Raw genomic sequence first — 26,100 nt, forward strand, 5'->3', positions numbered from 1 at the left:
CAAGTATGGCTTCGGAGGCTACAATCAGCTCCCTCCAACCCCCACCCTGCATAGAGACAATAGGAGTTATAAACAGGCAGCTTCTTTAAAAACGTATCTCCAAAACATCCATTGAGTCAATTCCAACCCCCCTAAACTGCTTTTATAAAAAATATTTTTTAACCGACACTAATTTCAGACTGTAGAAGATAGAGAATAATCTTGGGGGGAGGGGGGCAGTACATTTTCCTGTAGAAATAAGCCGCTCCCCCCCCCCAACCCTTAGCTCAGGTTCCAAGGTTCCCAGAGATAACTGACTCAAAAGCATTAGAAAGTGATGCACGCCAGGAGTGAGGTTTTGAAATAACACTCCACAATTGATACCTGTGTGTCTGCTACTGGCATTTTCTACGAAGACTGGACCCGGTCTTGCAGGTGCAGAACTGAGCAAGAAAACTGTGGATAAGATCTTAGATACCTGATTATGGCAAGTGTTATTACAGCACCTGTCCTTTGCCCAGAGAAACCCGCACACCTGGAAGAGACTAAAAGTCTGGCCTAGCTTGTCTATTCTCAAAGCCCTGCCCCCAGGCTCCAGGACTCCGCCCCTTAGTGTTGCGCACACTCAGTTGCTACCTCTCTAAGTCTCTTCCCGCTCCCCAGTATTGGGGCTGTCAAAATCCCGACTCAAGCTTCTTTAAGGCCGGGACACAGCTCCGCGCATGCTCATCATCAGCCAGGGTGGCAATACACACGTGCTTACGGCCAGTCGCGGCGCCTGCGCCGTAGCGGCCTGGAGTTGGTGCACGCAGGACGTTTCTCGCACCTTGACTCCTGCCCTCCGTGGGAGCCTGTTTGTGCTTAGTGTCCTGTGCATACGCCTTGCAAGCGACGGCGCCATGAGTCTGTCTTCCAGCGTACGAGGTGAAGTGGGACCTGGGAGCGGGTGAGGCTGGAGGCCTGCGCACCGATTGCAGCTTCCTCAACTCCTGTCTGGGCTGTTACCGCTGCCATGCGAGCCCGCGAGTCCTGTAACCTTGAGATGTAGAAGGGCAAGGGCTGGGCGGGCCTGCGAGCTTCCTGGGCAAGACCGGGAAAGGGGGCGATGTCAGGGTAAGGATTGGTTATCTCTCTAGGCATGGGGGCCACGGAGGCATCTACCCGTCTGGACCAAGTATTCCTAAACTAGCCAAACCCTAAAACCTAATGGTCCCGCCGCTAGCTTTTTTTTCTTGTTCTCCCATGAGACACTTCTGTGTTAAGTCACAGGGCCTGGAAAAGAGGAAAGGTTAAAAAAAAAAATCGGTTCCCCCTTCTCAGGTTTAAATCACCGTCAGACTGTCGATTTCCTGCAAGCCTGAAGCAATGTTTGAGTAATCACATCCTAGTTTTGCATATTTCTTTTTTTTTTTTAAGGAAAGAAAACCAATCCGAGTTCAGTTTTCCCAGTTTTTTTGTTTTTGTAATTATAGCCCTCTGGCATCTGGCACTCAACATCAGCAGTAGTCCAGGAGAGAGGATTGAAAACGGAGTTCTTTGAGCTCTCAGCTTTCTCAGCCATGCTTTCCTTGTGCTAGTCTAGCTTTGGAAACATAGGTCCAATTAAAATTGAGACTTTTCTAGCAGTCGATTAATGTAGACCTTCACATTGTAATAATCCTTGGTGGTGGTATAACTGTTAATGTAATACTGTGTGCACCAGCTACGTGATACACGCGATCTCTCTGCCCAGGTATAAAATGCCATGTCTCATAGTTTGGTTGTCTGTAGCAGTAGTTAAGTAAAGGTAAAGAGATTGTCCAGAAGTTAATTTAAAAGAGCCCTATTGATTCATTTAGTAAATATTGAGCATCTAGAGTCAATGCCAGGTTCTGTAAAGGCTCCTTGTTAACTTGAGACCTAATTTTGTAATCCACTCTTTAAGTTGGAGAATTCCACTTCTGTTGCCAAAAGTTACCTGGCGACCTGGCAGAGTTACGTGGATAACCCATGACATTTTTAAGTTACTAATGAAGTATGTAGGAGCTGATTATTTGCAAAAATTGTTTCAAAGGATGCTCATCTTGAGAGTCCTTTAAATAGAGGCACCTTGGTGCATTTAAAATAGGGATTTTTGTTTTTGATTTAAAAAAAACCCAAACCTGTATTTTCTCAGGAATAAGACTGTTGTGTAAAATAAGATACTCGTGTGACTTAAGCCACTGATCATTCTATAGGAAGACAGTTTGCACTTACGTGATATAGGCTGGAAGGTTCCAACATGGGTTTTTAAAATGTGGAGTCATTTGGTGTAAATGGGCACTAAACCATTGAGATAGCATACTATTGAAATGTGAAGTAGGTGAACTCTAGGACTTATTAACACTATCTGCAGGCTAATCTTTCTTGGAATCAAGACAAGTTTGTGGTTGCTTTTTTTAAATCTAACCATAGGGGAATCCAGAGGTGACTTTCCCATTAACTTGCCCTTCTCTAAGGTACAGGAAATTGCTTGGTGAAGAGGGTGATCAGCTTAAACTTGAAGTACTCAACTTTGTTAGAAGTAACTACTTTTTATTTCACCTAAAAACATGAAGGCTGTTAGGAGGACTGCCAAAAGACACAAAACCTTTGTAAAACTCTTTAACCAGCACCTTCTTACTTCCTCAAATGTAGTATAGTAATGTGACAAGGTAGGGACAGATAATGTCTTAGGAATCCACCTTGTAATGTTTAGATTTCATTTTTTTCTGAATTTTAAAACCACACTAAAATCTGCATTTTTGAGTTTGGGGAAGATGAATTAAGATACTTGTTTTCAACTAAATAGGTTAATAATTATAAAGGGCTTAGAAAAGTATTTAGCAGAGGTAAGCTGTTTTTAAGTATATGTTAAATAAAAAATAAAAGGATGTGTCTATGCATGCAGAATTCTCCTTTATATTCAGAAGAAAAATAATGGGTGGTGGGTTATAAATAAAATTAATGGGGATCAGGCCAGGACATGAATCTGGGAGAGGCAGTGAAGATAAGTGGAATTAAAATCCTAAGATCCCATGCAGTGAGATGATTCTTAATACCCATTTGGTGAATGATACCAGCCTTTTTTTTTTCCCTTATTGAGGCATAATCAACATACGTATACCGAACTTATTTTTTATTTGATACCAGATATTAGTTTGTTATAGTCACTACTATGGAGTCCCCAGTCTAGTGACTCCTCCTCATACCCAGTATATGACTTTTAGGAAGTTCACTAAATGTCTTGCTCCTTTATACCTCCAAAACTCATTGAATCTGCTCCTTCAGGTTATAAACAGTAAACAAATATTGGGGTTGTTGGGGTCTATAGATGTAATAGGATTGGTAGTGAGTTGATACTTGGTGGAGCTGGGTGAGGGTACATAGGAGTTCATTATAGTAATCCCTGTATATATGTCTGAAATATTCCATAATAAAGGTTTATATTTAATCTGAAATGTTTAAATCCCACACTTTGATACAGTAGTTAAGATGAGGTCAAAGATAAGTCATTTGGTATAAGAGCAATGTGATGGTAAGATGGACAGATGGAGTTGCAAATTCAAATTAGTAATCTATTATTTTTTTTTACCCAGCTAACATTGAACACCACCTGTGTGCCAGGCCTGAGAAAAAAACATTACCAGGCACACCCTACCAATCTGGGGAAGAGACCTAGGGAGGCAAAGATTTAAACACAGCTCCCCTTCCCCTCTCCTGAGAAAAAAAGAACATTCTGATTCTGTGGCAGTTGACACTGGGCAAGAGAGGACCGTTTTGGACAGAAAAGAGGTTAAAGGAACAGAAAGGGTGAGATTTCTAAGTTAAAGCAAAATTATTCCCACAGTAGAGAAAAGCTGAGGAATGGGTTATAAACAAGGGATTTGGAGACAAGTTTATGTTTTCTCAATCTCTGAATAATGCTGAGAGAAAACCAATATTATATTATACAAACCAGGGTTATACAGTAGTAAACCAAGGGAAGAGTAAGAATGGGAGGGATTATTTAGAAAGGTATTTTCTGCATTTTGTTCTTTATATTGGCTTATCAGTTGTATTTCTTTGTGTACATAGAAAGCACTGTTAAGCAAAATTGGGCAGAGTGGAGTTTGATCTAACTGTAGAAATACTGTTACCTGTAGAGAGCTATCTATAGAGAAGGGAAGTGAGGATAAAATCCGACGAGGCAGAAGTAGTGCTCAAGATAGAGTGTCTGAGAGGTCCAAATGAAATGTCTTTAAAAATTGAGTCTTGGTAAAATCTCTTTTTGCCTCTGAGATTGTGTTTATTCTTAATAGAAGATATCTGCTACCAAGAACTAAGTATCACTTTGGTTTTATTGTTTTTATTTGTTTACTATCTTGGGTTTTCAATTCTTTCTCTATTCTAATTATTGACTTTTAAATCCATTGTCATTCTTGACTATCTCTACATTGTTTCCTTTTCCTTCTTTTCTCTAGGGTTGCCAGTGGCATCCACAGCTTTTTGCCAGAAAAAAAAAACTGATTCAGGCTGCAATAAGGAAATGATAAAACAAATTTCTTATTCTGGAAACTTTTCCATTTGTCTCTAATGAGACAAATTAGAGAATTAGGATTTGTGAAGAGGGGAAAAGGAAATTCTTAAGAATTTATCTGGCTCTATGATTCTGAAAAATCAATTGGAGCAAATGCAAAGCCATTTTCCTAGCACACATGGTACTGTGACATTTATATAGGGTCAAAAGTGACCCTTGTTAAGGGGTACGGTTACAGTGCATGTTTTGATTCCCCATGGGCAGCTACTTTTCAGTAATATCTAGAGTCAGTTCCCATTTCTTTCATTTTCTATTGCCTCTTTTCTGTGTCAGTTATTCTGTCATTTATTCCACTGTCAAAAATTCCAGGGAGGTAAAGTTTTAAAAGAAAAGTCACCATATGGATTCAGTGGCTAATATTGGATTCAGAGGAAAGAGACTGCAAGAATGTTTTCATGGTTAAAGATTCTTTTAACCTATCATTAGCTTCAGACAGAAATTCCTATAGGACTCCCTCTTTATGTCGAGACAAATTAATCTTAACCAATTTTAGTTGTTCCTTGGATCTCAGGCCTTTTTGTAATATGTAGGCACCATTAAAATAAATCGTTAGTGATTACTTCATAATTCACCTAAAGAGTAAGGTGTAACTAAGATCAACAGTATCTACGGAGTTGTGTTATTTTATTCTTTTGGGATATTTCCTCCTTTTAAGTTTATACTAATGATAAAATTTAGCCAACATAATTGAGCATATACCAAGCAAAGGAATATTTTACCCCATTTTGTGATAGGTACATTAGCTGTTCAGAGTGACTTTCCATTAGCTTAGAAGTGCATTGCTACAGCTCCTGACATAGAGAATACTTTCTCAAGAGAGTTCCATGGTAAATAATACATCAAAAAGGAAGATCATGAACCAGGCTAGAAATCAGAGCAAAGTTTGAGCCCTGCTTGGAATTGCTGCAGGGTAATATCATGAAGCAGCACTAAAATTCAAGACCAATCTACAAAAATTGTGTAGTCAAAAACATTCTTCAATGAGTCCAAAGGTTTGAAGCTGTCAAATAACTTACTAACTTGTTTTCTCAGTCACGCAGCACCTGGGAAGGACATCACGTTTGTTTATCTTAGGGGATTTCAGCAAGGAAGAATGAAAATGATGTAGGAAGAAAATAAACTATTAATGTAAAGAAAAATACTATGGTTGAAAATAGAATCCAAGGAACGTGCAAACATTTGATAAAAAATAGTTAAATAAGGTAAAACAGAGGACCAAGCTAAAAGGAACTAAGTGTGAGAATGGTTGTTCCTTCCCATTACAGTTTTGTAAGAATGAGCTTGCTCCAATTTAATGTAGGGCACTATTAGGAATGGTGATTAATCATATTAGTGCAATAAGAAATTTGACTCTAGTGCAAGTAAGCCATACAGTTAATTATTCATTATATGTTTTTATTTGGCCTTGGAATATGTTTTTTGTACTTATCTCTCTAGGGCTTTATTCGATAGTTTGGGAATTTATTTGAGATACTGTGAAGATCTGACTCAGGAAGTGCTGGGAAGCAGTCCCGTGTGTTTACCCTGACCCCTGTTCAACTTCTTCCTTGCAGTCCACTCCATGCTGGGAATAGACAACTCTCCTCTGAGGCTGAGGCTAACCAGACTATGCAGAGCTTTCTTCTCTCCAGCGTTCTGTGGAATTGGGGTAGTTAAGTGCTTGGGTTTCTAAGGGCTCCTTGAAGGCAACATGAAAACATGGCCTGTTAGTCAAGCAAATAATTGAGTAGAAAAATGTCATTAAATTTAAAATGAAGTTTGTAGAGAATTCAAATCCTCATACACTGGTGGATAATGGAAATTTAGAATATATTAAGTGAGAATATTATATTCTCTGTAATTAGAGACTAATTATATTCATCTTTTATATGAAATTAATACATTCTGATTTTTATTCTAATGAGAAAGCACTTTGAAATTTAAAAACAAACACTTTTGAATGACTTTGAAGCCCAGAATCCTACTGGATATATTTCTTTGAATGTTTAGTGTTAAGGGGTGGTTTTGTTTTATTTGTCCTTTATTTGTTTTTTCTTCAGATACCAGTTATGTTTTGTTTCATTTGTCCTTTTTTTCCTTCAGATACCAGTTCTGTTTTACATTAAAAAATTTTTTATGATGTTTATTTTATTTTTGAGAGAGAGAGACAGAGAGTGAGGGGGGAGGGGCAGAGAGAAAGGGAGACACAGAATCTGAAGCGGCTCCAGGCTCTGAGCCATCAGCACAGAGCCCAGTACAGGGCTGGAACTCACAGACCAGGAGATCATGACCTGAGCAGAAGTCAGATACTTAACTGACTGAGCCACCCAGGCACCCCTATTTTACATTTTAAAATCACTAAAGGACCTACTATTTAAATGAACTCTGATGAGTCATTTTATTAACATAATCACCTCCTGATTTTTGGGGGGAGGGGAGTCTTTGTAATTTGAATTTTTTTTTTTTTTAACATTTATTTTGAGAGACAGAGAGAGGCAGAGCATGAGCAGGGGAGGTGGAGAGAGAGAGAGAGATACAGAATCTGAAGCAGGCTCCAGGCTCTGAGCCGTTGTTAGCACAGAGCCCGACGCGGGGCTCGAACTCACGAACTGCAAGACCATGACCTGAGCTGAAGTCGCACACTCAACCACTGAGCCACCCAGGCACCCCGTCATCTGAATTTTTTAATGTATCAGGGTTTGTTTGTCTGTTTTTAAGCAATAGGTATCTACAGTCTTACGTGTATTTTAAATCTATTTATGAGCACTTTAAAAATTATTAAGCATGGTTTTTCCTTGTCCATCTATAAAATAATTTTTAAGTTTCCTTCTACCTTGATTTAGCCATCAGCATTCAATAGAAAATACACAATTACCTCAGTAAAGGCTGGGGAAAGTCTTAACAAGAACTATTACACCAATGTGTTGTGATCATTTTGTTAACAGTAAAAACCTTTGATTATTGGGATGCTTAACTCAAAAACTGGATTTCCTGAATATTCATGTTAGTAAAAATACACATTATTAGCATATATTTTGGTTTTGATAATTATTCCTGTTTTCCTTCCTTACTCTAGTTGAATGGATCGCAGCAGTTACTATTGCTGCTGGTACAGCTGCGATTGGTTATCTAGCTTACAAAAGATTTTATGTTAAAGATCATCGCAACAAATCTATGGTAAACCTTCACATCCAGAAAGACAACCCCAAGATAGTACATGCTTTTGACATGGAGGATTTGGGAGATAAAGCTGTGTACTGCCGTTGTTGGAGGTCCAAAAAGGTGAGGATAAACAAGTCCTTTATATTAGTGCCATCTTTAATGTTGCATTTCTTTTTAAACTATTTTATCAAACATATATCACCAGATATTGTTAGGATATCCCCCCCCCCCCCCCGTTTTTAAGTAATCTCTGTGCCCAACATGGGGCTTGAACTCACAACCCTGAAATCAAGAGTCCCATGCTCTACCGACTGAGCCAGCCAGGTATCCCTTTTCCTTTTCCTTGTCTTTCTTTTTTTTTTTTTTTTTTTTAATGTTTGTTTATTTTTGAGAGAGAGAGAGAAACAGAGCCTGAGTAGAGTTGGGGGACAGAAAGAGAGGGAGACACAGAATCCGAAGCAGGCTCCAGGCTCTGAGCTGACAGCACAGAGCCTGACACAGGGCTTGAACTCATGAACCACAAGATCATGACCTGAGCCAAAGTCGGATGCTTAACCAACTGAGCCACCCAGGTGCCCCTCTTTCTTTTTTTTTAACGCATCTTATTCTTCTCTGTTTTCCATGTACTCTTCAGGAATAGATTTCCTAGAACATCTAACTACTGTGCAATAAAATTCTATTTTCCCTTATTGAGGTCAGGTGAATGTAACTGTATTCTTGGCCAAGAAGAGAGAAGAAGAGAGAAGAATCCCTTTATTTATTCTTAGGATTTCCTCCCCACATGGATCTTTACCTCCACTATACCAGGAAAGAGAGTATGCAGCCTGAAACATTAAAGAGGCACAGAAAAAGTAAATTCTTTTCTTGAGCTTTCAAGCTCATGGACTCTAGAATAAGTTTTTAAAAATTCAAGAGAAACTTGGAAACTGCCCTTGAAAATTTCTTATCTGGGGGCACCTTGGTGGTTCAGTGGATTAAGCATCCAACTTTGGCTCAGGTCATGATCTCGTGGTTTGTGAGTTCGAGCTGCGCATCGGGCTCCATGCTGACAGCTTGGAGCCTGGAGCCTGCTTCGGATTCTGTGTCTCTGTCTCTCTCTGCCCTTCCTCTGCCTGTGTGCGTTTTCTCTCTCTCTCTCTCTCTCTCTCTCTCAAAAATAGACAAATATTTAAAAAAAGAAGACAAAGAAAATTTCTTATCTGGTAAATACATTTGCCCTGTATCTAAGCTTGCTTTTTTTTTTTTTTTTAAGATTTTATTGTTTTAAAGTAGTCTCTCCACCCAATATGGGGCTTGAACTTACAACCCCGAGATGAAGAGTCACATGCTCTGCGGACTGGTGCCTTTAAGCTGTAGCTCTTATACTTAAATATCGAACAGGACTTTTTAAAATCATATTTCCTTTTGTGTTAATTACATTTCACCAGGCTTCCATTTGGAACTATCATCTATAATACCTGTAGCTGTTAGGCAGCTTTTAGACAGTGATGCCAGCTAGTGACCTAAAGATAGTAAAATGCTTTCCTAAGGTCATCTTGAAAAGCTTCATATATTGAATGACTTCAGAATTTCTGATATATTGTGAGAAATATGGTGAAAAAATACTGTATGTACTGCCACTATTAGCATTTAAATTAAACAGATTTCACTAAAGATAACCCTATAACGCATAAGAAAATAGACAATAAAAAATGATATATCTGTTTCGGAAAGCACTTCTCAGGAACTACCTTTTCCCACAGTGGAAAGCCATTACACAATTAAGGAAGAAGTCCCGTACTAAGTACTGGAAAATGTATTCTAACTCCCTCCCCCAATACAATGATGCTGTATAATCCAGTGACACAGTACTTAGATAATGTCACTGTATCTGAAAACTGATGAATATATGGAATGTGCACCAAAAATTAATAGTCCCACTGCAAGTTGTACCTTAAAAAGAACACTGTTCATTTGGTGTGTGGGATTATTTATAAGTACTAGTAGGGTCTCTAGAAAATAACCCTCAATAATAATTTATAGACTGCACCTGGTTTTTTTTTTTTTTTAATTATGCTCATACTAGGTTTTATTCTCCTGTTGCTCACCAAAATATAGAAACAGTATCTTTAGAAATTCAGGAATTTATAAGTCAGAGTGTGGTCGTTCTTTAGTCAGTGATCATTTAGTGTCTTCTATATATGCATGGGAAAAGTTAAATAGTAAAATAGCAGGTATCATAGATGTGTACAGTAGACTCACAGGTGATTTAAGTGGAAGAAAGAGCTTACACTGGGCTAGAATTTTCTGGGAAGGCATAGTGATAAACACGGGAGTTAAATTGCCCCTGGAAAGATTGGTGGTATTTGAATAAACTAGCAAGTTTGGGGAACTCTTTCTCAGAATCTGTAGGAAAGGACTCAAGTGATCAAAGCTGAGATCAATGTAGAATCTAGTCTGGTCCTTGCTCTCCTGAGTAACTGTGTAAGGAGTTTGTGCCTCCAGACATTGGGGAGCTTCTTGTCAGGAATTTAAAAGTCATGATACTTACACTGGGTGCTAGCTCTAGGAAAGGAGAAAAATGGACAGATATTGGAAACATTTCGAGGGAAGGATCAGCCAAATGCACTGACTGATTTATATGGGAGATTGGGGGAGAAAAACAAACTCATTAAAGTATCTAAACCTGTAATAGTAGAAGAGATGATGCTGTTAACAGAAATAAGAATTCAAGAAGAAAAGCTGATTTTCTAGGATGATGACAAGGAGTTCAGTTCCAAAGTGAATTTTGAGGTGACATTTGAATGGAAATGTCCAGCAAACAATCTGAAATGTGGGTCTAAGGCTGAGATATCAGAGTTCGAGATAGAGATCAGCAAAACTAAGCCAAGCATAAGAATGCCAGCAGATCCTTCATGCAGATGAAAATCAAGGGCTAAGTATGAAATCTTAGGGAATTATTTGCATTTTGGAAAGAGGAATAAGCACCAAAAAGGAAAATGAAATCTTGCCAGAGTTAGAAGAAAACTAAGAATATCATGGTTTCACAGTGGAAAACGGAAGGTTTCAAAGATTTGGCTGTGAATATCAGCTTGTGCAAAGACAACTAGGTGAATATTATAGTAAGAGTTGGGTTAAACAATTAGGCAATTGACCTTTTGGTGTCATTTCAATGGAATAATGCTAGAAGTCTGAGTGTATATCAGAATTTCAGTAAATATGACAGTGAATGGAAAGCAGGGGAAATACAATGACTGCCTGAGTGAACTCTAAAGCATAGATTTGGGGGGTCAAGTAAAAGATGTTTGCTTAGGTTTGGTTTTCCCAGAGGGTAAAGAAAAGGTCAGTAAAGCAAATAGGGACTTAAAAGGACTAAGATTGTAAGTATTTCAGGAAGAATCACAAATGGACACAGTGGTTTAAATGGTTTATTTATAAGCCTTTATAATTCAACAAAACATTCCAGGATTATTTTTTCATCATGCAGTTTAGAGTTTCTAGATGGTTAAACTAGAGGTGGTTATTCCCACAGGTAGACTTCAAGGAAAAGAATGCCAGACCAGTCATTTCCCCCCCCCCACTTTTTTTAAAGCTTATCTTTTATACTGTTAGTGATCCCCTTTGCCTTTAGGATTTGTCAGTTATGAATTTTCACTGAATCTTTTTTTTATTTTTTAAAAAAATTTTTTTTTTCCAACGTTTATTTATTTTTGGGACAGAGAGAGACAGAGCATGAACGGGCGAGGGGCAGAGAGAGAGGGAGACACAGAATCGGAAACAGGCTCCAGGCTCTGAGCCATCAGCCCAGAGCCCGACGCGGGGCTCGAACTCACGGACCGCGAGATCGTGACCTGGCTGAAGTCGGACGCTTAACCGACTGCGCCACCCAGGCGCCCCAAATTTTCACTGAATCTTAGAAACTTTTTATTCCCACAGAATCAATTAAGAATTTACCTTTAATATTATTCATGTTAATGGATGTTCTTATTCTTCAGGTATCGTTGGAAACTCCCCATGTTCCTGAGGTACCTAAGGTTATCATAGGGGTGCCAACTCACACATTTACATGTCAGTGCACAAAAGACTTGTAATTAGGGGCGCCTGGGTGGCGCAGTCGGTTAAGCGTCTGACTTCAACCAGGTCACGATCTCACGGTCCGTGAGTTCGAGCCCCGCGTCGGGCTCTGGGCTGATGGCTCAGAGCCTGGAGCCTGTTTCCGATTCTGTGTCTCCCTCTCTCTCTGCCCCTCGCCCGTTCATGCTCTGTCTCTCTCTGTCCCAAAAATAAATAAACGTTGAAAAAAAAAATTAAAAAAAAAAAAAAAAAAAAACAAAAGACTTGTAATTAATACCTTTGATTAGATGACTCTGTTGATTTCATTTTCAGTAATCTTTTCCTTATACAAACCGGTTGTGTTTATAATATGACAAAATTATACCTATCTCAAGAAAAGTTACATGTGATAGAAACTTTAATTCAATTCTAATTCATTCTTAATGTACAATCACTGGTAACCTATTGTGTGGGTCTAACATTTTTAGTGGTTTTTCCAGACCTCATGAATCAGATCTCTTAGCAGTGTGCAGAAATTACATTTTGCCTCATTAGTCTTCTCTTCCCCCAGGATTGGTATGTCCTCTGCTGTTTGAGAAACTGGCCTCTTCATAGGATTTCACAAAAGGGCTATCCATATGTGACTTGAGAAAGAAAGGAGCCAATAGAGTAGAAATGATTAAAGTGACTGTAAGGAAGTATTATTTGAGACAGTGCCTTCTTGAAAGAGGGTGGAAGGAAATGAGAGTAAGAGCACAGAGGTGAAACTCAGGAAGGAAGGGAAAGCCTTATTTTCGAAATAAGGAAATGAGAGAACTTTGATGTCAGAGGAAAGAGTATGCAACCTAGTCTTGCTAATTCCCCCTCTCCCAGTTGTATTTTGGCCATCCAGGAGGCAGGAGAGGGTGAACAAGGACAGTAGAAGGATGCACACTAAGAAATCAAAAAAAGGAGGAAAGACATGCCAGTTACTATCGGAAGCTCAATTGAAATTGAAATGCAACTGAACATACTATATAGAATCATTTTGTTTCACTTACAACTTCATGATTTGAATTGGGTGTTTTTGTTAGTAGTGGGCTTGTTTTTGTTTTAGGGTATGGTGCACTGAGCCCATTTCTTCATAGAAACAAAATTCTGAGTGTTGGTTACATAGCTTGTCCAAATCACATAAGGACAGTCTTGTAATTCTGTTATATCTACTGTCTTACATTTTACTAAAGTAAGTATCTAAGAATGGAATAAAATGTCATATTCTCTCAGTATCAGATCTTACTGCTTTTGTTTTCTTTCTCAACCAAAGCAAGACTATTTCTGAGAGCAGTTTATGGTAGTGAGTCAATATAGCCCCAGGCAACCTCCTTGGGAAATAAAATCCAAACTCATTAAAAATACAAAGTTTGGAGAAGGAAGATAAATGTTTTTTTCTTTTAATTGTTGCAGAGAGAAGAGATTTGGAGGAACATTTATTTATTATTTATCTTGAAAAATCCAAAAAACAGAAACATAATTTGAGATTGGGGAGATTGAAAAGAAACAAATCTTGTATATTTTACATAAGACTGATGATGTTGCTAGCTTTCCAAATCGGAAGCAAAAATCTCTAGTTTTATTTATCCTAATCATTTATTCTAGTCCCTTTTCTAAACCTTCTCTTCCCTAATTTTAAAAATAATTTGGGATTAGTTTTCTAATTGGGTTAACAAACATAATAGGATATTTTCTGGACATACAGGAAATTCAGCCAATTTAATTTACAAACTTTTCTCCAGGATTTGTTAAATAACAAACACTGGCATCTTTGATATTAGAATCACATATGAGCTAAACTTTTTTCCATCAATTATTTGATTCTTTAGGTTTTACTTTTATGTATTGATATATTGAGAATCATGAATTAATTTCAATAAGCATATTCCATTAATATGGACAATGTATTCTTAAGAGATTGCTAATCCAATCTTGAAGTAACTCATTTTGGTCCTTGGTTGAAAAAAAAATTTTTTTTTTTGCTGTTTTCATTAACTTAAAATGAAAACTCTCTAATGAATAAATATAATCACATGAAGTTGGAAAGAGGATTCTGACTTAAGTCAGTAATTCCTGGGATTGGGTGATAAAGAAAGTACTATTAAGAGACATCTGTGTCTCTGAACAAAATGATTTTTAACGCTTAGTTTACACTTTAAAATCATAAAAAGCTTTATATATTATAAAAGCAGGAAAGTTTATTAAAGAAATAGGATCTACTATTTGCTGCTTTTTAAAGAAATACTTGTTTTTTTTTTCTTTTAAAACAGGAAACAGGCATATTTTAGTTTTTAGGCAGAATTAGATATTATATAAAAAGCATATTCTCATTTTAGATGTATGGCTTTCTTTCATTAGATTATCTTTGTATATTTCTCTATAGATTTCTCTCCCGTTCTTCTGGCATCTAGGCATAGTAGTTATCAGTGCCCACAGTGCTTTTTTTTCCCCCCCCCCTTAAGCTCTATGCCCAACATGGGGCTTCAACTCAGCCCCAAGATCAAGAGCCACATGCTCCAGCGATTGAGCCAGCCAGGCACCCCGTCTCCTGTTCTTGAGTCTATATATAGAGAAAAATCATTTTTTAAAATAAGTTATTTTTCTAGTATTTAAGATGAGATTTAAAAAATACGCATTCTATTTCAGTAAGTTCTTTGAGGCTTTTTAATTGATAAATACTTCATTTTTCAGAAATACAATTTATACCATATATGTAAAACTACAGTAACATGTTTTGTGTGTGCTGTATATAAAAAATAGTGTCTTTTACAATGTAAACCTTTATTCTCACTGTAAAATCACCTGTGTTGATTAAACATACGTCACTTTGAAATGCTGTTCTTTGCTACAGGGTACATTTTAGTTTGATTTTTTATGGATTGTTATGGCCTTTTTCCTCATCCATACCAAGAAAAAAAGCTTAAGTCGATGTTTTTGCTATAAGGACTTGTTTTTAACACGAATATACTGTGTACCATATCTTACTGACCTAAAAGAAAGAAAGAAAGAATGAAAGCTTTATATATGTTACATTGATGTTGTCATCTACCCCAAAAATAGAATTTTTACTTGGAAATATTAGATATGCTGATACCTTAGGTTTTTCTGTAATTTTTAACTAATTTACTGCCTCTTGAAATTATATATAAATAGTAAAATTAAAATGGAATTTCCTTAACATCAATCAAATATTATTTTATTATTCGACGCTTCTAATGTCAGAGTTTAAGATTATATACCTTCACTGTCTGATTTCAGGTATCTAAAATTATACACCCTTCACTGTAATGAGGCAATTTTAATCTTTTTTTTTTTTAATGTTTGTTTATTTTTGGGAAAGAGAGAGACAGAGCGAGTGGGGTAGGGGCCTAGAGAGAGGGAGACAGAGACACAGAATCCGAAGCAGGCTTCAGGCTCTGAGCTGTCAGCACAGAGCCCAACACAGGGTTCAGACTCATGAACTGTGAGATCATGACCTGAGCCCAAGTTGGAGGCTTAACCCACTGAGCCACTCAGGTGCCCCGAGGCAATTTTAGTCTTAAAGCTAAGCCTCCTATTACTTTACTCTTCTAAATAGGCCTCTTCAATGCAATAGTGAACATTATACTAAATAGTGACACTTTAGATTCAGAGTGTAGGTACATTTAAGAAATCAAGAACAAAACCAAGATGCTAGCTGTCATTGTTTATTGTGAAATGAAAATAAATGGTATAAATATAGGAGGAAACAAAATAATTCACTGGTGTAATTGGACCTTCTAAGTGTAAAAACCTGAGGAGACACCTAAAATATTGTTGAATTCCTATTTTTATCATTTAACAGTAGGAAAGATATACGGTACTTACAAAAACCATTGATAATATGTAGTATAAGTAGTTAAGTATGAAAATATACCTAATTATGATGACTTTTATAAAACCTATACAGAAGAAATAATGTTATCAGAGTATACATGAGACCTGAAGATGAAAATTATAAGAAAATCTAAATTGTACTTGGCAAAAGAAAATCCTCATTTGTCTGGAAGAGTAAATAGGTAACGTTTAATAAAGGTAGGTAGAGACTAAACAGGGAAGGTCTAACAAGAGTAATGTGAAGGAAACCTAGCCATACCAAATAGTGAAGCATATTTTTTAAACACAGTTTTTATCCCAGCAGTGTAGGCAATGTAAAGCCTATAAATAGACATTTATGGGTAGAACTTACTTTGCTAAGATTATGAATAGAGGTATAACAATAAATGTATAGCCTCTAATATTGAAGCAACAGGATCTTAGAACAGCATTTTGTAAAGTGTGCTGTATAGAACACTAGGATAATGCATATCAAAGCTAAAAGTGTCCATGGTTCAGTCAGTCTGGGAAATTTTGAGTTAAAATAGTATTTTTTAATAGCAGGATTTCTTTTAAATAATAATGTATGCTACAAATCAGGAGAATTACCTGGTATGTTTTTAAAGCAGTGAAACCAAATCAGAACATCTTTCAGGACTTAACTTCTTTGGAGCATACTCTGAGAAACACTGTTAAAAATTTACTTCTCTCACTTTTTCTCCCACTGGACCCCAAAATATTAGTTATATCTAAAATGTGAAATCATGGAGAGTAATGAAAATACCAAAAATACCACATCTCTAAGAGAAAGATGTCTCCATGAAGTATGTTAAAAGGGGAAGTACTGGCATATGTGTATGAAAGTGAAGAAATTAATATGAAAAACTAAGCAAAATAATAAGGGTTGAGAAAATTGCTACAAAGGTGATCAGGAAAGGGATAATAAATACACAAATTGATTTTAAACAAATGAACTTAGGCTCTTACAAATAAATGGGAAATGGACATAGTTCACTGGAAGGGAAATATAACTAAGTAGCTTATAAACATGAAAAAGGTATTCAGCATCCATAAATATCACAAATGGAAATGCAAATAATGATCTGTGTATTATTCACAAGTTGATTTCTTCCTTCTACTTGGTATATATACTTGGTATATATAGGCTCTTTATAAGAACACCTAGATAAGGTGGTCTAGGAAAATCTTTTTAAGAGTTATCATGTTCTATATGAGACTTAAGCATCACCCCTACTCTACCAAATTAATACTGATGTTGCAATTAGACATTGACATTCTCTCTTTTCCTAGTTCCCATTCTGTGATGGATCTCACACAAAACACAATGAAGAGACTGGAGACAACGTGGGACCTCTGATCATTAAGAAAAAGGAAACTTAAATGAACAGTTTTGATGCTGCAAACCAACTAGTCATGATGTTACCTGATTGTTTAATTGGAATGGCTACCACTTCTGTCTATTTCACTTCCCCTGGGTTCTAGATGTGATACATTGCAAATTGCAGCTTTCATACTCACAGCATTTCTCTTACTTGTTGAACCATCGTGGTACACATTTGTTTAAACAAAAAAAGGAAAAAGTAAAAACGAACCTTATGGCCCATGGGTTATCTTGGTCTTGTAAAGATCCGTTTCTTTACGTTTAAAATAATTATATTAGAATATAGTTGTATGTTGAAGTTAATACATTAAATTATTCTCAGAATGATGTATATGTAGATTGTACTTTCAAAGAAAAATCATCACCTTTTAATATTACTTAGTTAACCTAGAAAGTAAATTGGGTGTGATTAAGCTATATTAATCTCTTAATATAGGAAAAACCTGTTATGACCTTGATTCTCTTCTTGACAAACAGAGGTAATAAGAAAATATAGCTTTATGTTTTCATAGTTTTTAATCAAAATGAACTTTGAATGTTATTCTGCTTAATTATAAGTGGTCCAGGTCTAAAATGAAAGGGCACAGTAGCTTCTTTATTCATTTGCATGGATATTTAATTGACCCATTAAAGGAGCCAATACTGGAAATTTAGATCAAAGTGGTAATAGTCTTAAAGTAGTCATGAAGAAAGTTGTAAAATGTAATGCTCCAGAATTCCAGCCCAAGAAGTGTCAAGCACTTGAGGCGGGGACATTGAAGGAATTGGAACACATGATGTCCAGTCTCTTGAACACAAAGCTGCACATCCATGACAGAAATAGTAGTCACAAAGCTAGATCAAAAGGCGCGAGAAGATTTATTTCCCACTCTTGATTCAGGCACATGCTATTCGGGGAAGAAAAATAATTACATTTTCTTAAATTGTATGATTTTTAAGAGCAAAAAAATTTGAAGACAAGATTTTGTTTATATAATATTCTTTGAAGACTCAGATCATTGCATTCATTTAAAAAAATGTGAAAACTGAAAATACTAGGAGCAAAAAAATATGAAGACAGGAGTAGTAATACATGTATTTTTAAAGGAGATTAGTTCTTTGGGTTTTGTGAGTCAGAAGGAAAAATCAGGACAAGATATATACATAATACAGGCATACAATTGAAATTGACAAAGGTAATGAAAATATTCCCATCATTTCTTTTAGTATACATGAATTCTCAGTAGTAGTAGGTAACACGTTTCTACTTGATAAAATTCAGAATTACCTTGGAAATCACAGGAATCAACAAACCAACTATCAGCATTCCTATATTATGTAGGATCACTGATATTTTTTAATGTACAATTTTGTGTATTACAGCACATAAAGTTTATACCAAAATTGTGTATACTGGTTTTAAGCAGCTTATAGGACTTACTTAGACCTGTCTTTAAGGCACATCTTCAATACAAAATCTAAAATACTACAAACTCTGATTCTACCTATCAGTTCCTTAAGGTGATTTTCTTTCCATGCCTCTTCCTCCTGTTTTAAGTAAGTACCAGTGGGTCTGCAAAAGAAGCACCATGCTTTTGTCAGACTCTGTGCTGACAGCTCAGAGCCTGGAGACTGCTTTGAATTCTGTGTCTTCCTCTCTTTCTCTCCCCACCCCCCCAACCTTGTGCTGTCTCTCAAAAGTAAATAAACATTAAATTTTTGTTTTTTTTTTTTAATTTATTTTGAGAGCAGGTGAGAGAACAGGAGAGCGGCAGGGAGAGAGAATCCCAGGCAGGCTCCACACCGTCAACACAGAGCCTGACAAGGAGCTCAAATCCATGAACCATTAGATCATGACCTGAGCCAAAATCAAGAGTCAGAGGCTTAACCGACTGAGCCACCCAGGCACCCCAAGAATTGTCATGCTTTTAAATGTTAATTGTTTAAAAAGTAAGTCCATGAACTCGCTGTTTCTGATACAGGGACATCCTTTTAATAGACTAAACGGTTTCCTTAACTTTGAATTTGAAATTGCATTATCAGTCATGCACTTTTATGGCTAGTGGGAGAGAGGGGGAAGAAATTAGTGCCAATTCTGAAAACTTTTTCAAAGTGATAAGACTATGTGTATGTTTATAGTGAAATGAGAAGTGATCACCTAATTGAAATGCATATCTACTGTAGCATTTTGATCATCCAAAATATTTAGATAAATGTATTCCCAGGGTCATGTTAACATTTTGGTACATGCTTTTGAGTTAGAATTCCTTTAGAACTTTCATGTTACTTAACCTAAAAAGGTGAAGTGGTTGTGGTTAAATTAATGTGATGTTTTTATACAAAGTCCTTGTGTGCAAATACTGTTCTTATTTAAGCACGCTGAAGCTTCTGATTGCTTTTTCATTTGAGAAATCAGGCAAATAGGGTTCCCCCACACCACCACCATCTTTTTGTGTCTGTACATACATGTTCCAGTGATTTCCAAAATAGAAATTTGTGCAAGGTTGAGAGTTTTTAATGTTACAAAGAAATTTGTTTTGCAATGACTGAAAGTGGCACTCATCTGTGCAACAGACATTTATTAAGCATCTTCCATAAACCATATAATTGAGAATGAACATTTTGGAGAATTAAAAGCTTACAGATAAGATTATATCATTTGTAACATAGGTTATATAATTATGATAACTTATGTGTTGGGGTTTTCCTTCACAAATTGTAGCAGGTACAGTTGTGTATACCAAGACTTTATACTACAAAGTACATGGATTTATTTGATTTTTTTCATTAGTTATGAAGGATTTGGGTTTGGTTTGGTTTTAAGATAAACATTGATTTTGGTTCCTAATTGGCAACATGTTTAGTGCTTGTGTACTGTGAGAGTATGTTATCTACTGGTTGTTAGAAGCTATTCTTCACAAACTGATTTCAGGCAAAGCCACTCACCTCTCAGCCCCTAAAATGGTTGAATAAAATGGCGTTTTACGCAATTTGTTTGCAAATTCTAGGCCAAGCCTAAATTTTCAGCATCCACAAAGGAAAAAAGAAAAAGGCTGATAGGTTATCAGTTTGAATTTAATTTTTATTATAAGATTATTCCTACTTTTGTGGTATTGAACTATCCTTTTATGAAATGTTGATGTAGTATTAGTTGCTTTAAATATCTTTAATTGGCAAAATAAAAAGTTGGCAGCCCTATATTGGTCCCCACTTTTTTTTTTTAACTACTCCATGAAATCTAAAAGTCTGGGAACCACTAAGCCAAGATCCTGAGACTTAACTCTTTTGTTAAGGTATTAATACAGTTTTATTCATTTTGATACTTTGTATATTTGATTTTTTTTTTTTTTAAATTTTTTTTTTCAACGTTTATTTATTTTTGGGACAGAGAGAGACAGAGCATGAACGGGGGAGGAGCAGAGAGAGAGGGAGACACAGAATCGGAAACAGGCTCCAGGCTCTGAGCCATCAGCCCAGAGCCTGATGCGGGGCTCGAACTCACGGACCGCGAGATCGTGACCTGGCTGAAGTCGGACGCTTAACCGACTGCGCCACCCAGGCGCCCCGTATATTTGAATTTTTTTAATGTTTATTTATTTTTGAGAGAGTGAGACAGAGCGTGAGTGGGGGAGGGCAGAGAGAGAGGGAGACAGAATCCGAAACAGGATCCAGGCTCTGAGTGGTCCACCCGATGCAGGGCTCGAACTCACGAACCATGAGATCATGACCTGAGTCAAAGTCAGACGCTTAACTGACTGAGCCACCCAGGTACCCCAATACTTCATATATTTGAAATTTTTCATATATGATGATTAGCACAATATTGAGGTTTTCTGCAAAGTTGTTAATGTATAAGAATACATTTTTATTTCTGTTCAAATGTACTATCATGGAATGGATCCAAACTGAGAGTTAAAACTATCCATCCTAATCGTTAAAGGATTAAATAAAATACACAACACAGAGATTTAGAAAGGATGATTGTTAATTGGGTTTATTCCTTTCCTAAGAAACATCTATATTTTTAGGGATTTAAGAAGTATTTCATAAACAAAAGAATTGCATATGTTAACTAAAGTTGCCAGGAATTATGACAAAGGGAAAAGACTGGGAATAAGATTTTGATAAATTGAGGACTATAGTTAGGATTATAGATTAAGGGTATTAATACGGTATTACCCCTAAGGTCTCTGAACAACAGAAAAGGCATTTCAACCTCAAACATGCAACAGTAGAATACCAAGCTGAAAATGTTGGCTACACATTGTGTAAACTAGATGTTCTCTTTCAGTCATACCAGTTATCTATGAGGATATTCTATTTCTTTCCAGTTCTTACAATATTTCTTTTACAGATCAGTAGAAGTCAATTTCTGTTAAGACCTGGTTCTCTGAGTGCTTGTTCAAAAGTTGTTTTCATTTATAAGTGCACAGAGTTGTATAGATTCCCAGCCTTATGTTTAAAATAAGGCCTACCTGCCTGCATGCTCACTACTGTGGGATAATTTCTTTTTCTTTTTTTCTTTTTTTTTTTTTTTTTTGCTAGTGATATGCCTACTAACATTTCTATTATTGGGTTAGGCGGTGAGTGGCTCATCTAATCCATATTCAAGATAGACATGAGAGATGATGTCTCTTACAGACTTATCATCCATTAAACTTAGCTAAATCTATTATATTTCAAAATCTCCCAACCCTGAAAGGTAGAGTTTCATTTATGTACTCCATCTGCACAGAAATCTTTTTTCTTTATCCTAAAATTTCTTGATACAGACTTCCTCTCCTCATTTGAGACAAGACTGTGTGTTCACTTTAATACCCTTTATTTTATACTTTTAAAATTCCTCTACCCTCATCTTTCCAACTTGTAGTCTGCCCTGTAGCCATCACATGAAACTTTTCCTTATCTCTTCATCTCCATGTCCCTTCCAATGGAGAGCATTTTGGTCATCACTTAGAGTAGCCAATTATCTTTTAGTACTATTGCTCTTAGGATCCACTGGGAAACTGCTAGCACAGAAGCAAAAATACACTGGCTTTCCATTGCTGGTTACTGCTTTCATTCTGACCCTGGATGCCATCTAGTATAGAGTCTCCGATAATGAAAATATTAAATCATGAATTACGTTTCATAATTTAACACTACCATCCAATGTATGCACTTAAGTTCTGTTCCTCCAGTAGATCTGTACCCCCAAAGTCTGGTCACTTGTAGGAGTTTAAATGGTTCTGTGCTTCCTTTATGCTTTTAGCATCTTGTTTACCAAAGTCATTGGTCATGCTACATGGCTCACTTTTTTTTGAAACCCTGAGAAAGAAAAATTTTCCAGTTTTGGTCAATACAATAGACCCAGTACCCAAAACAATTATAAGCACATAGCAGGTACTCAATAAACACTTGTTTTAATTAACAATGAGATTTGAATGTAATTTTAAAAGGATACAAAAATCACTCTCCAAAGTCAATATTTCTTTTTAAAAATTTTTTAAAGTTTATTTATTTTGAGAAAGAGCAGGGGAGGGAGAGAGAGAATCCCAAGCAGGCTCTGCACTGTCAACATAGAGCCCAATGCAGGGCTTGAATTCATGAACTGTGAGATCATGATGTGAGTCAAAACCAATAGTCAATGTTTAACCGACTGAACCACCTAAGTGCCCCTGAAAGTCAATATTTCTTGTTCTCCCCCAAATCCTGATTATCCTTTTTTCCAAGTTTTTCTCCTTTACATCCAGTATTATAAACTTTTAGACATACCTATTAGGAAAATTTACTGAGTAGCTAGCTATCTTAACCTGACATGATTGGCTATAATATAGTCTAATCAATATTTCTGTCCCTAAACTTCTAGTATAAAAATCAACACACAAATACTAATATCCAGATCAGCTTGTTTAAGCCAGTATGCACACAAATGCCTTATAATCAGGGGAAAAATATATAGCACTTGGAATATTTAAAATCTGTGTACATTGCTTTGGGAGAAGAGAAACCTGCTATAAAAAAACCCAAAAGTTCTGGAGTTTGTCAACCTAAAAGGCTTTCTAATTGCATTTATTACCTCTTTGAGACCATGTGCACCAGTGCAGCAATCATAAGCTTCTAAATCACACCTGTTCAAATCCATGCTCTGCCACCTGAAGAAATAATTTTCCATTGGCCTCTGTGATGGTTAGTTTTATATGTCAACTTGACCACAAAGTGCCCAGATACTGGGTCAAGTTCTGAGGGTGTTTTTGGATGAGATTAAATTTAAATCGATAGATTAAAGTAGATTGTCCACCCTAATGTGATTAGGCCTTATCCAACCAGCTGAAGGCTTGAATAAAACAAAAAAGCTAACCCTCCCCGGAGGAAGAATTCTTCCTGTTTGACTGCCTTTGAACTGAAACATCTGTTCTTCCTGAGTCTCCAAAGCCTGCCAGTCTTTGGACTAGAACTAAAACATTGGATCTCCTAGGTCTCCAGCTTGCTGACTCACCCTGCAGATATTGGGACTTGTCAGCCTTCATAATCTCATGAGCCAATTCTTTCTAATCACACAATACAAACCGTCTTGGCTTCCTTACCATAAAATCAAGTCCCCTGCTAAAAGTAGTACAAAAAACAAAGATTCAGCGTTGTTTTGTGCATAAATAACACTGAGAAATGATTGAATTTGGCATGCTTTTGTCATCACTCCCAGATGTTTTTCTAAAATGGTCCTGTTTTTCTGCATGAGGGAAAAGCAGATTTTTAATTATAGGGCCTTAATAATAATATGGGGTCTTTCTAAAGCAATTCCTACAAATAATTACTCAGCACTAGCTGTTTGCCAGACTGTAACGAGACTCAAACAATCCCCACCCTCACAGTTTATCAGCCCCTAACTCTTAGAAGGGGTGAAGGTACTCTGTTAGTGTGGAGCCAGATATGGGGCTCAAACTCACAAACTGTGAGATTATGACTGGAGCCAAAATCCAGAGTCAGATGCTTAACTGACTGAGCCACCCAGGTGCCCCCCAATAGTGATGTTTTAATTTCTTTTTTAATTTTTAATGTTTATTTTTGAGAGAGAGACACACACACAGTGTGAGCAGGGGAGGGTCAGAGAGAGAGACACACACACAGAATCTGGTGCAGGCACCAGACTCTTAGCTGTCAGCACAGAACCTGACGAGGGGCTCCAACTTAGGAGCTATGAGATCATGACCTAAACCAAAGTCGGACACTTAACCAACTGAGTCATCCAGGTGACCCAATAGAGATGTTTTAAATTAAGCTATCCCATAATGTAATTTTGAAGAGGAAAAATAAGTGGGTATTTATATCAAAACCATTCTTAGTATTCACTGCCCATCAGTGAACACCCTAAAAAGTCCCTAACAAAGCTAAGAACTAAAGACTCCTCCTTTTCCACTGTGTGACCTTAGTCTGATCACTTAACCTATTTGAGTCCCTATAAAACATGTAATAAGACTATCTCACAGCACTGTTATGAAGATGAAATGCATGTGAAATGTGTATTAAGTCTTTACATAGTGCCCAACACCTAGTAAGTATGCTCAATTGTTCTGTCTGTTGTTCGCCTGTTTAACAGCATATCAGAATGCTGTAGGAATCATTACTGCTGCATAGCCATGACCATTTTAATTCAAAGAAACATTTTTCTTTATCAAACACTGTAGTTTGGTCCAAACTAGTCAACTAAACTATAGTTGGTTTGAGTATAAGATTGCTTTAATTAATATACTCTTTGTTTGATTGATACTGTCTAAAGACCCAGAACAAGAAACTAAAAAAGAACAGAAGGAATAAACACACCACACAAAGTTTATGAGATTGGAAATTTAAACTGAAAGAAGTAACCCAAACATTACTAAATTTTATCCTTCTCCTTTCTTCCTTTGGCCTCTTACGTTAGTATCTGCTCCATAGAATAAAAGCCTAGTGAGAAATGCAAAATTCTGAAGATTCCCTTGTAGTTGTTACCATGACCACCAAGGGGAGACATGGGCACACCTTGCTGGGGCAAGGCAATAGAGTGGAGTAAAGTCTCTTTTTTGTAAAAGTTTCTCATTAACATTCAGTCAAGATTAGGAAAATTGTGGTACTGTTGACTAATGGAAGTGGACCACTTGATTTCAAAAAACCAGTTCCAACTAGCTAAATTTTTATTACTGTCCTAAGAAAAAAAGAGAATGTAAACCCTGGGGGCAGAATCAAACTCCAAACCGTAAACAGATCAAATTCAGCAATTTCAGACTGTTCTTTTTATCAGTAGGCACAGAAAAAAGTACACTTGCAGGGTACGTGCTCCAAGAAACTTCATATGTAGTATCAAATTTCTTTTTTTGTTATTGTTGTTGTTTTTTGTTTGTTGAGGTTTAGGTTTGGGGGTATTTTTGTTTTTGTTTTTAATTTTCAAGTTTGTTGACCTACAGTGTAGTCTTGGCTTCAGGAGTAGAACCTAGTGATTCACCTTGTACACCCAGTGCTTATCCTGGAAAGTGATCTCCTTAAATGCCCATCACCTGTACAAACCATTCTCTCTCCCACCCACCCCCCGCTCCATCAACCCTCTGTTTGTTCTTTATGTGTAAGGCTCTCTTATGGTTTGCCTCCCTCTATGTTTTTATCTTATTTTTCCTTCCCTTCCCCTATGTTCATCTGTTGAGTTTCTCAAATTCTGCATAGGAGTGAAATCATATGATCTCTGTCTTTCTCTGACTGACTTATTTCGCTTAGCATAATACACTCTACTTCCAAAAACATTGTTGCAAATGACAAGATTTCATTCTTTTACATCACCAAGTAGTATTCCATTCTGTGTGTGTGTGTGTGTGTGTGTGTGTGTGTGTATGCATGCCACATCTTTATCCATTTATCAGTAGATGGACCAGTAGATGGGGTATTTCCATAATTTGGCTATTTTTGATGGTGCTGTTGTAAATATTGGGGTGCATGTGCCCCTTCGAATTAGCATTTTTGTACCCTTTGGATAAATACCTAGTAGTGCAATTGCTGGGTTGTAGGGTAGTTCTATTTTTAATTCTTTTTAATCTTTTGTTTTTAATGTTTGTTTATTTTGAGGGAGAGAGACAGAATGCTAGTGGGGGAGGGGCAGAGAGGGAGGGAGACACAGAAAACA

General features: G+C 36.8%; 1 protein-coding gene across 5 annotated transcripts; it reads left to right on the forward strand.

The window, feature by feature from the left end:
- Positions 1 to 647: 647 nt before the first annotated feature.
- Positions 648 to 20,171, forward strand: CISD1 (CDGSH iron sulfur domain 1). 5 transcript variants are annotated; one of them, XM_086679744.1, is made up of 5 exons: positions 764 to 903; positions 3,576 to 3,789; positions 6,109 to 6,203; positions 7,611 to 7,816; positions 16,904 to 20,171. In XM_086679744.1, exons 3-5 carry the CDS (start codon positions 6,164 to 6,166, stop codon positions 16,991 to 16,993), a joined length of 336 nt encoding a protein of 111 aa, XP_086535870.1. In that variant the 5' UTR covers positions 764 to 903; positions 3,576 to 3,789; positions 6,109 to 6,163; the 3' UTR covers positions 16,994 to 20,171. The 5 variants fall into 5 exon arrangements, with proteins under 5 accessions (XP_086535869.1, XP_025773948.1, XP_086535870.1 ...); XM_086679746.1 differs by having other exon boundaries at positions 803 to 925; XM_086679743.1 differs by lacking the exon at positions 3,576 to 3,789 and having other exon boundaries at positions 648 to 925.
- Positions 20,172 to 26,100: the final 5,929 nt, after the last annotated feature.

Source organism: Puma concolor, chromosome D2, assembly GCF_028749965.1.
Source record: "Puma concolor isolate L17-30 chromosome D2, mPumCon1.1.hap2, whole genome shotgun sequence".
NCBI classification, from domain to species: domain Eukaryota; kingdom Metazoa; phylum Chordata; class Mammalia; order Carnivora; family Felidae; genus Puma; species Puma concolor.

Coding starts and splice junctions, on each gene's coding strand:
- CISD1 (XM_086679743.1), top strand. CDS start 702: ATGCTCATCATCAGCCAGGGTGGCAATACACACGTGCTTACGGCCAGT. Junction 926..6,108: donor GAAGTGGGACCTGGGAGCGG/GTGAGGCTGGAG, acceptor TCTTCCTTGCAG/TCCACTCCATGCTGGGAATA. Junction 6,204..7,610: donor CAGCGTTCTGTGGAATTGGG/GTAGTTAAGTGC, acceptor TCCTTACTCTAG/TTGAATGGATCGCAGCAGTT.